At 37.6% G+C, this 17685-nt stretch overlaps 1 protein-coding gene across 2 annotated transcripts in view; it reads left to right on the top strand.

The window, feature by feature from the left end:
- LOC146003667 (uncharacterized) overlaps positions 1 to 17685 on the top strand; it is a 123799-nt gene that overhangs the window by 84130 nt on the left and 21984 nt on the right. Inside the window, exons 1-3 of one of the 2 annotated variants that reach the window (XM_083142023.1) lie at positions 6669 to 6806; positions 12648 to 12760; positions 13659 to 13760. In XM_083142023.1, the coding sequence (XP_082998149.1) occupies positions 12650 to 12760; positions 13659 to 13760 (213 nt within the window). In that variant the 5' untranslated portion in view covers positions 6669 to 6806; positions 12648 to 12649. Of the gene's footprint in view, positions 1 to 6668; positions 6807 to 12647; positions 12761 to 13658; positions 13761 to 17685 lie in introns of those variants that run through there. The other variant, XM_083142024.1, reaches the window with a different exon arrangement.

Below are 17685 nucleotides of genomic sequence, written 5' to 3'. Positions count from 1 at the left end.
TTTTAAATGCATAATCCTCCTTGCGGCAACAAGATCAAAGTAAAACAGGGCGTGAGGTGAATGTGCGCACGAATTGTATCACGGGTGTTGAATGATTTGCGGTTTGAGTTTAGGAAGAGGAAACGATTGTTTGTTGTTTGACGACAAAAGAATCTGCGCGGTATTAAAAGATGTTGCAGTGAGAAGAAACATGTTTATTATTTGGACGAGACGTCCTTCAACTCGGTGGGTGGGGGAAGGGGGAATAAAACATGGAAGGATACCACCATGCAAAACCACCGCCAGGGCTGAAGAAACCGACGATGAGGGGAACGGGGAGGCTTATTGTTTCACCCACTGGCGGCAATGAAAGCTTTGTTGAAGGCGCATATTTATTGTTCCGCGCAAAGAAAGAGTGATTATGAGCAAGAAATGGACAGACCAAGATTTGAATCCTGGTTTAGAGAAGTGATTCATAAATTGAAACCAGAGTAATAGCAGCAGACAATGCACCTGATTGTACATATCACCAATAACAAATCATGCTTTTTTGGTGGTATAACTTGAATTGCGTGTGTCTTACAGGGACGGATGTATTGCGGACGAAGCAACCACGTTTTTCATAAATGTATTTCTTTCTAAACCAAGAACAATAATTTGTCATTAAATTCAAGAGGGGCCTATTGTTGTTTACTTTTATCTCCGTTTATTTTTCGTTTTGCGTGCTCGAAATATACACACATGCTCTCATGTTTACAAGTTATTTCGCTCTTATATTAATGACACATTTATTAAATAATATATGCGCAGAAAGTACTTTTAAAATTTTATGTTTCAGGAGACAAAGAGAAGCAAAAATACATTCCACTTGACATGCATGCGGGTTTTGATGTGTTGTGCGGTTGGCAATACTGTGGACTTTCTCAGTGTCTGCGATATAAGTAGCTCGGCGGTTGAGGCAAGACTGGCACGGAAGATTCTGAGCTCAGTTCTCGCGCGGATTGATACATAAAACCTGCTGCAAACTTAGCCTGACGTGCGGCTTAGTGTGTTCCTGTTTTAATGTGTGGTTAGCTAAATCAGGTACCTATACAATGGAATTCTATAAATTCCTTGCGTTAAATTTCTAATACCTACATACCCTTTTTGTCAGCATTAATGGTATAACTGCATGTTGTCAGTTTCACAGTACTTCACTTGGATATACTGTACTGAAGCAGAAATCCCGTTGATAATGTAAGGAAATATGACACTTTATTTTGTTCGATTCAGTTGTTTCACTTATATGCAAGAGTTAAGTAGTTTGCTTTACAGAGAAGAGAGAAGTAGCTGTATGCATGGTTCTTACAAGCAGAGGGTTCCAAACCTCAGTGGAAATATCAACATATAATACCGAGAATGTATAAGGAGATTGATAAATTACAAATTGTATTTCTTGATCAATCACTCTTCACTCTTATCTCATTTAGTCGTAACTTTAAAAATAATCAAGTATTTTATTTTAAACTTACTTATTTCATAGAAGATAATATTGGTACTTAACAAAACCATACGTGGATCTGTATGAGTTTATTATTTCCATTTGCAAAAACATCGATTTAGTTTAGTTTGTAATTGTCAGGGAAAAATGTAAATTTTGTCCTGGAAAACCTGGAAAAGTCAGGGAATTTCATTTCTGCTTGTTTGTAGCCACCCTGAACAAATGTTTATGGTCATGGAAATTATTTATACAATTTGTTTGAGTAACGTCGTTTTCTACCTCTTGAAATTAATGGTGACTGGAGATGAAAAGACACACGTAGCAGATTGTAACGTGCTTTGAAGACAGAGGTGTTAAGTTCGAACCATGATTAAGGCATGTTTGCCCCATCACATCCATGTTATCAATTGGCCAATCATTTTCATCGCCACGGATTAACCAAGAGGCAAAAAGGCAACGTAATATATCCAAAATAGAAAAAATACAGAAAAGTGACAAGGAAATGCACATATCGTGTCGAGTCGAGGTTGTGTGATGCAAGACGGAAATGTGTAACTATTATCTCAAGAGCACGTTCAATTATATTAGGGTAGAACCATATATCACACAATACAGGTGAAATTGTTGTAGGTTGACGTGAATTGTTAATCTGCCTAAACTCTTAAAATACTCTAATATCAGGTTGGTTTTTTGTTCCACTTATTATTTCAGTTTTGAGGGTCTTCATGACCGAGTGCTTTGCATACTGCTCTATGAAACCGGAGACCCTATGTTCGATTGATTGATTTGCTTTAGTTTACTTCGCTTCTTGTGCAACTTTTGGCTAAGTTGCAAATATGGGGGAGGCCTCCCCGATGGCGCAGTGGTAGCATCGTCGCCTTGTGATCAAGAGTTCCCGGGTTCGATACCCGGTTGAGGCGCATAGTGGTTCGGATCCCACTTTAAACTGTAGGTCCAGTCCCGATTACCTTACTGTGCATAAAGTGGACTTCAAAAACAAACTCAATCAATCAAACTCAATCAAATATGGGGATGAGTGACGATATGATGAAATTGATGAATGGACACTCACAAAGCCATGCCCAGGCCAGGATTCGAACGCGGGACCCCTGGCGTCGTAGCGCGATGCCACTGGGGCCGGCATCTATTTTCGAAGCTTGGGTAATATTTAAGAGCTTATTGTGTTCGTTCATTTTTTCTGGTCACTCCAACATTCGTCCTTGTTGAAAGTAAACAAGAGGTATATAATATGGTCGTAAAAATAGCAAAGACACCACTTTTTATATTTGTTTTAGAGCTAATGACAAAAGAGAGAAAAGAAACGAAAAAATGAGCAGGTTCCTCATAAAAATTACAATATATCTAAAACTACTTAACAAAACACTATATATCATTGTAGTTAAGTTAACCAAGCATCATGGGACACACCACTACCAAGAAAATTGGGATTTCCAAATTCCAAGAAAAACCACAATTGTCTAACTTTAACTTGCAGTTTCTCTATTTTTTAAAAATGTGGCTTAGACCACTGTTGCGCAGACCCCCTCAATATAAGTTCGATACCGGTAATGTTTCATTGAAAAAAGGTACTTTAGTATTATACGGACTACCTCATTTCAGACAATTTGTTTTCTGGGAAAGCAAAAGAAACACTTATGGCCATAATAGGAACACTGTAACGAGTGGACTATAATTTAACGTAGACAAATGAGGTAGTCCACAGTGGCGGCGATTAGGGAAGGCTGCCCCCACCACTTTTCGCCACTTTTGCCCTTGCACTATGCTAAATCTTATGGTAAAAAGGGAAATATACTACTGTCGTTGCCCCTTCTTAGTTTTGGAATCTTGCCCATCCGTTTTGGGACCCATTCGCCGCCACTGAGTCCGTATAATACTAAAGTACCGAGAAAAGTTCCTGGACCGTATTTAAATTGATCCGGTAAAAAGGTTCCTGGACCGAAATGAAATACTTGAAACATACAAATGTTCTTTACGTCTAGAACCGTACGGGAATTGAATTTTTTTTCCAATTCCTGTACCTTTAATCCCAGTCCTGGGATTGTTAAAGATCCAGAAATCCATACATTCTAATGAGTTCTATTAGGTCCCGTAACAGGACCGAAACCTTTTTTCTCGCACAATTTAAATTCGGTACAAGTTGCGTATTGTTTCATTTTAATACAGAACTTTGACCGTTTAAACTGATCCGGAAAAAAGGTTCCTGGCCCGTATTTAAATTGATCCGAAACAAAAGTTGCTGCGGCAACTGGACCGAATTGAAACACTTTTACAGATAAAAATATTCTGTCCAGAACCCACCTACGCTTGCTGATTTTCTCTCGTGGACCGAAACTGAATTTATTTAAAATTCTTGGACCTTGAACAACCCTGATTTAAACGAGTATCTGATTTTGATGGTAACTTAGAGAATACTCTCTCACTGTTTCATATGAACGAAAAACACAATGCATATTCAGCACGTCAAAAAAAATTGTATATGTTTCAGTCGAGGTAGTATCAGAATCACTGAACCACTCAAGCCATTCCTCAGGAAGTCGATTTTTACTTGCAGAAGTGTTTAGAAGAGGCGCCACACCACCAGCAGCCACTGTGATGGACTTATTCCTTATTCTGTGTTACAAGAATTCCAACTTCCGTGGCAACAATGTTCTCTGCCCCCTTTATTTCCCGAACATGTAAAACATGATTTATTATATCACATTCAAATAATTCCACATAATTTGTTCATTTCCAATGCATAGACAGTTTATTCTGTAGCCACGTAGAAATAAACATACAATTAATGAATAAAGTATGTTGGAGTGTTAGAAACAAGAAATTTGAAGGAAAACGAAGTGGGATAGGTATAACTGGCGAGGGCAAGAGGCATTTGCCCATCCAAAATTTTCAGGTTTCTTAAAATTAACCTGGAACCTGAGAGGCAAAGTAATGAGGGGTAACTTTTATGATTCTCCAAATGTAACAATTACAAAGCAAAATAGTTTTGGATGCTATATTTATGGGATGGAAAACTTTTCGATTCTGCTACACACAAATCATATCCCCCCCACCAAGTCAGGCTCCAAGTTACGTCCATGGTTAATTTGTTTATTGATTTCTTTTCTTTTACTTCGCTTCTTGTGCCACTTTTGGCTAATTTGCGAAGATGGGAATGTGTGATGGATGGACACTCACAAATATCCATGCCCAGGCCATGATTCGAACCCGTGACCCCTGACATCGTAGCACGGTGCTAACCACTCCGCCACGGTGGTCGGCAGGTTACGCCCATGGGATAGACCAACTACATAGGCTATAATGCACTCCCGCAGTTGCTTGAAACGTACATTCATTTTTATTGAAGATTATAATATTCCTCTACATTAATTTATAAGTGAAAGTTAGGGGGAACTGCCCCTATTGCTCCCTTGCGCACGCCTATAAACGTATTAGAGTCCAGCGCAGATAATTCTGCCGTGCAATGCGCGAAACAACTAAAGAAGCAGTGTTGCTAATGGAGCAGATAGAAAAATCGCTGCAGTGCGCCGATGCACAGCTGTTACGTACAACGAGAAAATTAGAGAATTCAGGTCTATCTAACGTTGAGTTTTAAACGTCATGCATTATACCAGGACTAGGATTAATATGTACTAACAAGTGGCTTTGTATGTAGCTACATACATATGGACTAAAAATTCGCAAAATATGAACTAACACATAAGTAAAATTACCAAAAATGCTGCAAAGAAGACTTCTTCATACGATTCCTTATTTGAGTGATTTCAAACAAAATTAAAAAATATATATATTATTTTTCATTGCATTAATGCACTGGTGGCGTTCTAACTTTTCACTCCCAAAACCCGTATACACTGGTATGGAACTGCAACGGCAGATAATAACATGCCAACGTGTTAAACCGCTACAATTGCACCATAACACTCCTCCTGAAGCAGTATTATTATTTCCTCTCTGAGATCGGCGACAGTCGGTTGCCTTTGTTGTACATTTACAAAGGATGCCGGCTTCCACAACAATAACAAGTACATATACTGCCACTAGACGATAAGCTGCGCGGCTTTTTCTTTTGTTATGAACCAGGCCGGCGCTAGTCATTTTGCCTCCCTGGGAGCTGGCGGCAGATGCCGCTCTATTTCGACCCCCCCCCCCCCGGTCATTACGCAGCAACGGAAAATTGAAAATCAATATATTCCTAACTAAAACATCAAAATATAAAATAAATAATGAGACTTCTTATGCTATTTCAATACTATTCAGCGCAAAAGAATATCTCGCTCGATCACAGTTTTCAATAGGCTTATTTTTTTCTTCTCTTCAAATTTTTCCGCTCTGGGCAATGGGACGGTTCGCCCTCCCCTTCCGCCGGCCCTGCTATGAACTTGGTCACCCATCAAAGCATGGCAATTTTAACACAGAAAACAATATGTATCGCATTAAGCAGCAAAAATGACAGCCTCCTCTATGCAATTTCTACAAGAACACGTGCCGGAGCCAGAGTTGAAATGATGTTGGAGCCACATAATTTATTTATTTTGAATAATTCCAAAATTATGAAATATGAACAATTTGTTGCTGCTGTTCGCTGCTCTCTTGCCAAAATGCTTTATTGGGATGCTACCACCATGACTGGCTTCCTCCTTCATGAACTCGTGCACGTTGCTTAGAATTTCCCGAGCTTGGCTATGCAAGGTTTTTGATTTCAACTTCGACAGAACTGGAGGCATTATGGAATTTAACGTTCATTAGCAAACACACACTTTTACATACACACACGCAATACACGCACACAACGTCAAACCGGTCAAATACTTAGTATAAAATAAAAATATGGTGCTTCCAATCCAACAAAACTCACCGCCACTTTACCTGCCTTTTCCCCTTCCGTGACAGAAATAGTGCTTCATTATTACAGTTGGCAACACTAGTTACTAGCTAGCCAATGAACATGCACTGCATAAAAGAAGCAAGCACTACGCCGTGCTATATTGCCACATTAGCGTCCCTACCGAACGGTGGGAACCGCGAGCTGGATCGCTATTCAATTGTTTTCAATGATGTTTGCGCGAGTGTGTCCAGGAATGGAATGACAATGTGGCAACAATAGCGAAGGTTTTCGAGCAGGGTAGAACACATGATGCTAAGAGAGAGGGAGACGAAACGAAAATTCGTTTCTACGCAACGGCAAATTTACGTGTGTGGCACTCTAACAAGAAATCCTACGTCACGATACAACTCGTGGTCGCGTTTCCCGAGCACGACCTGGTGATATCGTGAAAGCAACTGCAATTTTTGTTCTAGTACTACTTGGAGAAAAGAGGGAGAACAAGTGGGTGGAAAATAAAACCGTTACTCAGCAATGAAAAAAAAAACTCACACTGAACTATGGGCAAACACAAACAGACCGCTTCAGAACCAAAAGAAGAAAGAATTCTTAACAAAATGCTGACAAAAGCTGTTGAACTTTGTAGAAACTACCGCCAGTACAGGAAAATATATGCGGTTTCTCTTTCAGAGTAGAAACAATGTTTGCCTGTTGTTAGTAGCGTAACTAACACGCTCTATGCCTCCCGCCCCCCCGGCCCAAACTTTTAGTTGTGCGCTCCTACTTGCTTAAAAAAATATGATTTCTATCCTGGAATCATAAAGGTAAAAAGTTAATAGTACGTGGCTGCTTTCAATAGGGAAACGGTACACACAATATTACGTAAATTTATAACTTTCTACTCTCTAAAATAAATGGCAATAGGGAGTCATTTTTAAGGATGTTTACATTTACTACTAGGTTTTTCCCGAATTCTTCGCTGATTTTATTTCAAAAGTCCGATTTTTCTCATAATTTTGGGGCGGGGGCTGTAGCCCCATCAGCCCCCTTCTGCGTACGCCAATGACATGACACTGTAAGTTAGAGTTTTCGGTTCAACTTAGGTGTTGAAATAGGAGGGTTGAAGGGGGTGCGCAAGCACCCCTTCGTACACCCTAGCCTCGATTATCCAGACTGACAGGCGGACAGCATGTGCCTCTCCCTAGCATCAAATACGGGGCTTCTTATTTACAAGGCAACGGCTATATCATTACGCCATCGAGGAGGCCTTCTGAAATTACATTTAGAATTTTCTTCTGAATATGTTATTTATAACGATGCAATGTTTATACATAAGACTGTATTTTCAACTAAAATTATGTGTACGTGCGCAGAATTGAAAAGTTTCCATCCCATATAAAAAGCGTCCAGGAAATAGCACTTATGTAAAAAGCTATAATTTTATTACAACATACATATTGGATCATCACTGTTTAGAATCTTTACACACCCTCAATATTAAATTATTCTTGTAATATTTTCTTTAATTGACGCAGTGCAACTTAAATGGAAAGCAGCAGAAAAATATGTTTGTAACTTGTGTGCCTTTTCCCGAACACCTAGAAAGAACGGTTATATTTGCGAAATCACAAATATTACTGTTCATTACTTTGCTAGTCACGTCCCAGGAGGTTAACAAAAGTAGCTACCCTTAAATTGAAAATTTTAATAAATATGAAAATTTGGGAGGGCTAGTGCCCCCTACACGTTTCGAAATTTTTTTTTATTTTTTTATAGGAGGCACATAGCGGTTCGGATTCAACGTTAAATTGTACATCCAGTCCCGACTAACCTTCCTGTGTAAAGAATGAACTTCAAACAACAAATCAAAACCAAACCTTGAGATAATATAGGACACATACCTACCTATTGATAATTTCCTTCCGAAATAATGCACAATAAACTTCAATATTCAAGTAAAATTAGATATCAAAGAGAGATGATGAGAGTAATTCCCAACACATTTTGTGATTATTTCTTAAACTTTATTCAAATTTAAATTTCAGATGCTAATGCGACGATGTATTTGCACAATTTACTATTTTCTTCATCCGGCAAGAAATATTAAATTCTTTTGACACAAAGAGAAAAAACTATGACGTCATACCGCCAAACGTAGGGAACAACACATTATAATTTATGATAATTTTAAACTATGGGTAGGAAATAAATAATAATGCTCCAGTCCCAATGTAGGCCTATCTTAGGTTGCTTGCCTTAAGATAAGGAAACTTTTTAAAATTAATTAGGAAGAGAGTAAGTACTTTTTAATATTAAGACTTGTTTTCCTTAAAAATGTGTTACATTGAACTAATTAATTGCGAGTAATTACTTTTTTTAAATTTTTAGTCGTAGATTTTGATAATGTCGTGGAATGTCGTTTCAAGATAGAAACTCATAATCATCTCCTTACCCGATTTATCTTTCAAAATGTGGCAATTTTCATTTTTCATCTTCGTTATATGTATAGGTACCTTATCACACCTTCCTTGTACAAGTACTTTTCTTACACAGTAATTTTTATTTTTTTGTGTCGATCTGTGTGAAGTGTAAACGAACCATACACCTTCCATGATGAATTTATATAATTATTTTCGAGACATGTAAAAAGTAGAGTTTGTAAGTTGCACGTTTATTTTCAACTACATAATGCGCCTCTTATCCTATGATAAATCGATTGATTATTTTGTATATTTTACTTCGCTTTTCTGCTACTTTTGGCTAATCGCAAAGATGGGAATGAGTGATGATATGATAAAGGGACACTCACAAATAATATCCTTGCCCGGCCGGGATTCGAACCCAGCCCAGGAAATCTGACGTAGTAGCGCAGTGCTAACCACTCTGCCATAGCTGTCACTCACCATCAGACGTTAGGAGAATAGCTCGAGGGGAGGGGTTCCTTTCTGCCACCACATTGATGTATTGGGGGGGGGTGAGATGAGAGAATTACATAATTGGCTTTTCAATTGTTTTTTTTCCTGGTGTAATTTTTTTTTATCAGGAGTGGAAATTTTACACTGCTTACTTGTATCGGACTGGACCTACAGTTTAAAATAGAATCTAAGTCAGTGTGCCTCCAGTTGGGATTGAATCTGGGACCCCTAGATTATTGTAAGGCAACAGTATTATTTATGTCACTCTGGAGGCCTATTTGCATTTATGAAAACATCTAGAACTATTTGGGCTCTGGGCTCTACAGGCCAAATTAAATCTTAATATCCCCTGGAGTAGCAAACAGATTTTATGTAGCTACGTATTTTAGTAATGAAAGTCCTGTGCACTAGAAACATTTGTTTCATATTTTGATTAGACATGAGAGACATGTAAAGTTTGTTTAAAGTCCATTTGATGCTCAGATATGCTAATCAGGACTGGACTTAGTTTTAGAATGGAATATGAACCACTGCAATATGTTTCACCAGGGATCGAACCGGCTACCCTTAGACTGAAAGACAACTGCATTAGATTAGATTAGATAATAATTCCAGTGTCATGGTGCCCCAGTCCCAATGTAGGCCTATCTTAGGTTGCTTGCCTTAAGATAAAGAATAAACACATATTTCTAATTCAGAAACATTTTACATGTAAAAAGTCCTAAACAAACACCTGTTTCAAACAATCGTATCATTGATAAATTTTACAATTGTAATTAGTGGGACAGGTGAGGCTGATGTTCACTGCATATCTTCTCAAATCTAGGTATCAAAGAGGACATCAATCACACATTTCCTGTTCCACGTTGATTTTTGCACTGTACTTGCTATCACAGCAACAGCCAAAAATTCAGTTTTGCATAAATATGATGTCCCAAATGAAATTAAGATTCACAGAGCTTTACTGCCTGCCAGTGTATATTCTCATCTTTTACTGATATCAAAACTGAGTTAGTTCCATGTTGTCAAACTTGGTTTGTAGAACAAACTCTTGCTGTGCGTATGGCCGCATGACAAACTAACTGCCTTCTATAATCTGTTAAAATTCTTAACTCAAACGGCATCGAGAATTCATATCAAAAAGCTAAATGCTGATTTCAAAGGTATCCGTTAGGTGTTCTTCCAATCATGGAATGGTCAGATTCTAAAACCACGTGTAGACTAACAAGTAAGTGTTATTTCAGTGAAATTATTGTAACATTTTGCGGCAGTCTTGTAAGCCAGCCACAGCGGGCAAGATGATGGCTTTGGGAACCACTGGTTTAGAATATAGACATTTACATGTGTATTGTATGTTACTTTGACATTGATTGAAATAACATTTTACATAAATGATAACTTCTGGCATTTCATAGTAGTTGCAATGATGATAATATCCTCATTTGGCACCACTTTTAAAATATCACTCACAGGATGGAATAAAGGTAGACATTAACCACTCATGAGCCATACATGAATGTAGTAGGTTTTCAATTATTCTTATGACACTCATTGTGCGTTTAAACGTTAGCGCTTTGATCAAAATTACAGACTCTGTAAATCATCTCGCACAGCATTCCTATTGGAAATCCAGTTCCGTGTGATTCTGGCTTTAGTATGATTCGGTAACTAGCCTTTTTTATTTTATACTGGAGTTATACAAGTATCAATATCGGTAGGAATTGATCATGGTATCGGGATTGGCAAATTGTTGTATCGGCTCAGCTCTAATATATATATTGATGAAGGAATTGGGAGCATAAAGGTAGAAACATCAATTTTCCTCAAACATTGCTCGAAGCTCGCAAGTTGAACGCTCATTCACCCCACATTCCACCGGATGCAGAGCCGAGCAACAAGAATTTTTCACTCGGCTCTGCACAGTCAGCAAGGCAACGGCCCTCACCAGTGGTGAGTGCACCTCCACTGTAAATTTCCATCTGCATCCTGGGATACCCCAGGTGCACGGCTGGAGGTGCAAAGTCCACCAAATCATGACTCAAATCCAAAGTATAAAACCCCTGGAGACGGTAAATCGATCTCTCACTTTGCTCCAATATCACCACCAAACTGATCAACGAGAAGACGACAACGGCCTCCTGAGAGATCGCGACATTACGAGGCGGCAACAAGCGAGAAGTCCATAAGCAGTCCGGATTAAGCCAGCCGAAGAATCTGCAATCCACAAAATCAAGTCGCCGAATTGCCTGCCGTCTCTTATTGCCATCTTCGATCTCTCCAGCGGGCACCTGTCACCGCACAACCGTCGCTGACGCCAGAAGTCGAGGGGCCAGACCTACAGCAAGGGGTGAGTAGCATTCAACACCACAGGCTCCCAACAATCCTTCATCAGCTTCCTTAAGGGTAGAGGTGGTTAGCTAAGTCAAACTTAAGACCTATCGTATTTATCTGAGCTTCGTCCCGGCATGACTCGATCCCGTACCTTACCCGACGTCACGCTACAATATGTACAGGGTGATTCAGAATTCCTATTACACACTTCTAGGGGTTGTAGATCAAGTTTTGATAAGGAACCCATGACCGGAAACGTGTCGTTTTGGTACTATACAGATGACAAGATCACTACCACACCTACAACACCAGGGGAAAGAATGACTTACATATGGAATTACACAATACCACATTCTACCAAAAAGGGGTAACATATAATGCTATACGCTTATTTAACATGCTACCAAATGCATTCAAAAACATAAAGTCATTGCCAGTATACAAGTTACATCTAAAAAGATTCCTAAAGGTAAATTGTTTTTACACAGTGCAAGAGTACATTGACATCGTAAGTAGCAGGAATAACAACAATAATGTAACAAAGTAGAATCTCCTATATAAGGGATCCGATTGAGTAATGGCAGTTGGCATTCTTCCTTTTTTTTGGGCTAGAGGGGAGAGCTTTGGAAGTTTCTTCGGTGCCAGTAAAGTGGCTGCGCTAGTCAAATGGCTAGCTGTCACGGATCAACCATTTGCTTACATAGAAATTCATAGATAAGTCCACGCAATTTTTACTTGAATCGTTTGGTGACAAGCCAATGTTAGTTTTCGGTGGACGTTTGTATTATTCTTAGAGAAACGGCATATCTGAGGGAATTAAGGGACACATTTAATTGCAAGGATATGTCTATCCGTTTTATTTGTTTACTGGAAATATTTGATTTTTGTTTCTTTATGGCTTTCTTGAATAGTTTTTTTTACATTTTTGTACTTTTCCTGGTGCTTAGTGTCTTTTGTAATTCTAAAATTTTAAAATTCTATTTTCATATCACTTTTCAAAAGTATAATTTCTTCTGTTAGTGGCACTTTCTTCTTATTAGGGTATATTTCTTCACACCTGAAAGGCACAGTAAACTGAAAAGTTTTTGTTTACTTACAGAAATGGCATGTTCTATTTGTACTGAGGATGCTGCAGTAATGATTGCAGTAAGTGGTAACCAAGGAATGGAAGCAAATTTAAAAGTAAAGATCGAGAAACTTTTACCGATAAAAGTAAGTATTATTTGTTTAATGTGCTCATTTTTAAATCCCTGAGGTGTATCCAATTAATTTTATAATACCTATTTTTATTATTGGTTGGTTGATTTGTTGTTTTAAGTCCACTTTATGTACAGTAAGGCTAATTGGGACTGGACCTACAGTTTAAAGTGGGATCCGAACCACTTGTGCCTCCACCGGGTATCGAACCCGGGACCCCTTGATTACAAGGCGACGACGCTATTTTTATTTTTATTATTGTATTTACATTTCTCTATATAATTGTTTTATTTATAAGTATGTGTTAATTCTTTTGTATTCAAAATTAGGCACATCATAGTGCAACATTGACAAGGAAACTTCTAAAGTAATTGAATATGTATTAAAACACCGTAAATTAGATAAAAACTTGACTGCCCATCAACACAACACACGTCAAAAAGGGAACTTCTACTTGCAAGCACTCAGACTTGCTCTTTCAGACAAATCACTTCATGTTGCAGGAATAAAATTCCATAACAAACTTCCCACACACATCAAACAAATTACAGAAACTCACAAGAAACTGAAAGCAATTAAACAGATATACCTCTATATAATCTCAATGAATTTAAATAGGTAAACTTGATTAGTAAATTGAAGCATTGAAATTATTTTGACATTGTCTGTGTCTTATATTTGGAGTTTCTATTTTACTAGTTTAGTATGTGATACTTATAACTGTTTAACCCATATGATTTATTATTGCATTTCTTCTTTTCATTGTAATCCTACTCCATTTGTAATATTTAGTATTGTATGACGTTTTCCACACCCATGGACATGGGTTTACGGAAATAAATAATTTATTATTATTATTATTATTATTATTATGCAATATAACTCGTCTTTTGAGGCAGTATATATCTTTCAGGTGAATGCTGAAACTGACATAATTTGCGAGAGATGTTTCTTAGCAATTAATGAATTTGACAAGATGTACGTGACGTGCTTAACTAAAAATCAGAGTTTGCAGGTTGGTGCACTTAAGTAGTATATTAGTTATGAGGGCAAGTCAAATGAAGCACTTGTAAGTCCAACAACAATTACAAGACACACTGTACAAAGTTCAAATTTACATACACTATCAGCCAGGTGCAGATCCACGGGGAGGGTTATAGGGGCGATTGCCCCTCCCAGTAATTTTATATATTATTATGCCTGATATTTTTCAAGAATGTTCTATCTGATCACCATTTTCAACAGGATCGAGAATGTTTTTTAAAGTTTGATATAAGTCACTTGAAGCTCACGACAGGCTATCGGAAGTGGACCTACAGTATAAATTTGGACCCGAGCCACTGTGCAATATACTTCAAAAGGGGATCGAACCTTGAGATAATAGGTTTTGTTTTCTTTGTTTATTTACTTACTCCTCATATTTGATCGTTCAGTTTACCGTAGCAATGGGAGAATGCACTAATAACCATGTATTCCAGCTTTGGGCCCTATTTTTGCAAAATAATAACGTAATCTCTAAAACATGGAAACCTGCTTGATTCCTGTTCACAGTACTGCATATTGTTTATGTAAAACAGTGCAAGTGTAGTGTAGAAATTATTTTCAGTGAGGTCACGTACCGACTGAAATTCACCCCTCCCAACTGTAGCTTCTGGATCCGCCACTGCTATCAGCAGCCATTTCATAATGTCCTCAAGGCCACTGCACTGGTCATATCAGCTTCAAAACACCATTTTCAAGATGGTGACTGTTTGAGAACAACATTTACCAACCTGTAGAATTCTTTGGAGAATAGATGTACAATACTGCAGTAATGCATGACTGCCACTGCAGCAAAGTTTACGAATAGGATTTGACACTGACGGTGGAGAGATTTTTGGACAGCAAGAGATGTTGCATGTACAGCTGTCATACATTTTCTTACAGGCATCCTTTTACCTACCTCGTCAATGAAAAATATGCATAGATAAACAAGGATTCCAGTTGAAAATTGGCATATTTGTGCAATCATTTGACTCATTCTCAATCTCTGATTTTTTTTCTTTATGTGCTTGGTAAGAAGCATGGACAAATAGTCAGTTTGGCCAGGTGCACCTTCCTTTTAGGTTTTGGATGTTGAAAATTTAGGTGCACCTTGGATTCGATTGCATCTTGAATTTCAATATGTATAAGTGGGGACCCAAAAGAAACTGGAATGGACATATCCACTATTTTCTTAAACAGTTTTTAAAATGTACACCATCAACAAATAACCCCTGCAGTTTTCCACGTTCATGAGCATTCTTTTTTAGGTAAAAAATTGAGTTTCTAATTTTCGAGACGAGCGTTGCACGCAAAACACTCCTGTGTGACATGTGGTTCAGCTCGTCCGGTCATCTGCACTTTGTGTTGGCTGCATCAAGGAGAATCCTTTTGCTTTTGGGGCTGCATTTGGTATTAGGACGACATGTCTTTGCCTGCTATGAGATAATGGATTGGAAAAGATATGGAATGACTAGAATAGTAAACTAAGAATATATTTTTTCAGCGCTGAACTACAGTTTTCTCTGTCGAGTTAACGTTACAGATACAATTTTATTGTTGCCTTGTACAGAAACAACACATTTCCATCTTGCGAGTTACAAGAGCAGAGCAGCCCCAATTTTGTAGTTGGTCAGTGTTGTTAATATCACAATGGAAAATAAAGATTTTACCATTATACACAAACAAGTACCAGATATTTCTCAATGTACCCACAAATGAAAAAAAATATGACTTGCCTGGATGCGATTTGCATGGCTAGGCCACATGAATGATAAGCTACAAGAACAATGAAATTGGTTTGTGAAAGCTATGTAAAAGTGGCAGTTACTAAAAACACTGTTCTATTGGATTACATTGTCGTGCATTACCATGGGCGTATCCAGGAATTTTTGTACAGGGGAAGGTGTTCAGGCTCTGATAAAAGTTAAAACAGTAGAAATAATAATAATAATAATGGTTTTAATTGTTATTGTACACCAGTAACTACTATAAACGAATAAAATAAAGCAGTTTTTTATTCCTATAATACATCCTTCCTTGGGGAGGCTGTTCTATTCGATCCACCAGATGAGCGAATATGAAGCACAACTGTCTTTTCTTAATTTTATTATTATTATTAATATTATTATTATTTCACATTTCGAATACAGTTAGTGTACTGAAATGCATACTACTATATTTTGTTATTTACATTCACACGCCTTGTTCAAGAAAATAATTTAACTTAGGGGTAAATTGTGGTCAAAAGTTTATGTTGTGCAACCTCTCACTTAAAATATCTAATTTTTGGAATTTGGAAAACTGTAGAATCATTTTTTCTGTGGATTAAATGGTAAAATATGGTTTGTGTATTTTACACTCAACTTTTTTGATCTTGTGCATTTTTACTTTGGTTCTTCAGTTGGAATCATGGGAGTCAGAAGGAGGGGAAGGGGGTGTCAAAAGAGGAATGTTGCCACCCCATGGAAATTGGCATCGTTCATTTGAAATTACAAAAAAGCAGAAAGCTTGTTATTTTATTATGTTAATAAATTTCATTTAGTTAATATTCGAACAGAACAGTGACGGTAGAAAGTGTGTTAGAAACAAAAAATAAAGGAGAAAACAGGAACCGGGTTTTATTTCCATGATCTACAATTTAATCCAAGAAATGAATGGTTTCACAGTTTTCAAAATTGAAAAAAAAAAAGTTTTAGGGGAGAGGTCACAACATAAACCTTATGAGTAAAATTTTCCTTTAACGTTTACAGCCTTTTGTAAATTATGTATTCAAAAGTTCAAAACAAAATACAATAACTGTGAATTTCAGTATACTAACAGTGAAATTTGTGCAAAAAATATATGAAATAACATTTGTACTAGATATTCACTCATCTGTTTAATTGAGCAGTAAAGTCTGCCCGTTTATATAAAAAAGAAAAATAAAGGTAAAGAGCACCATGCCATGAAGGCATATAGGGGGTGTGGGGGTAACACCCCACACTTTCTTGATCCGGTCGTGAGTGGGGATGATGTGATCAGCATCACACCCCTGACCGCCTTTACCCCCCAGGGTTTCCCCCAGGTACCCATGTTATTCAACGCTGGGTGGGCACGCGGGCCGCTTCCATCGTTAGAAAAGTTCCCGGATTTGAACCGACCGGGTATATATATAATAATAGTTTATTTATTTAAAGTACAAGAGAACAGTTTAAAAAAACCTTATACAGCACTATCTCACAAAGAGTAATATCAAAGGATTAAATCATAATGGTTTTCACAGTACAACTTCTGAAACATTTGCATAACACATGAGACGATAATGCCAAGAGTTGTAGCAAAGTGGGGAGTGGTGGCTTCAGCACGACAACGTGCCAGTGCACAAATCCTTGAGTGTGAAACAATTTTTAACCAAAAACAGCACGATCCAGGTAATCCACCTGACATATTCACCCAATCTCGCTCCAGCTGACTTCTTTTTATTCCTCAGAATGAAGAAAGTACTCAGAGGAAAACATTTTGTGGACATGGATGAGGTGAAGAAAAAAAATATGGATGCATTAAAAGGCATCACTTTGCAAGAGTTTCAAGACTGCTGGAAAACACATTTAGACCAGTGGGTTGCATCAAATGGACAGTACTTTGAAGAAGATTAAATTTGTAACACCTAAAAAATAAATACACAAGTTTCTTCTGCAAAGTTCCAGTTTCTCTTGGGTCCCCCTCATATGTACCTAGTTTTTATTTGACATTTTGCAGAAATATCAGTATTGATAAAATATCACCTGACCTTAATCTTTCTTACCTTATTTTAGTACTGTTAGTACTAAATGTAACAATGTAATAACAATGTAAACCCATTATAATACACTCCTCACAATAAGTTTAGAATATTGTTACATTAGGAACAACAAGTTTGGAATATTATTATTATTAGA

The sequence above is a fragment of the Lepisma saccharinum genome, chromosome 20 (genome assembly GCF_977018435.1).
Source record: "Lepisma saccharinum chromosome 20, izLepSacc3.1, whole genome shotgun sequence".
Taxonomy (NCBI): domain Eukaryota; kingdom Metazoa; phylum Arthropoda; class Insecta; order Zygentoma; family Lepismatidae; genus Lepisma; species Lepisma saccharinum.
The sequence above is the reverse complement of the archived record's forward strand: the minus strand, read 5'-3'. Positions and strand labels throughout refer to the sequence as shown.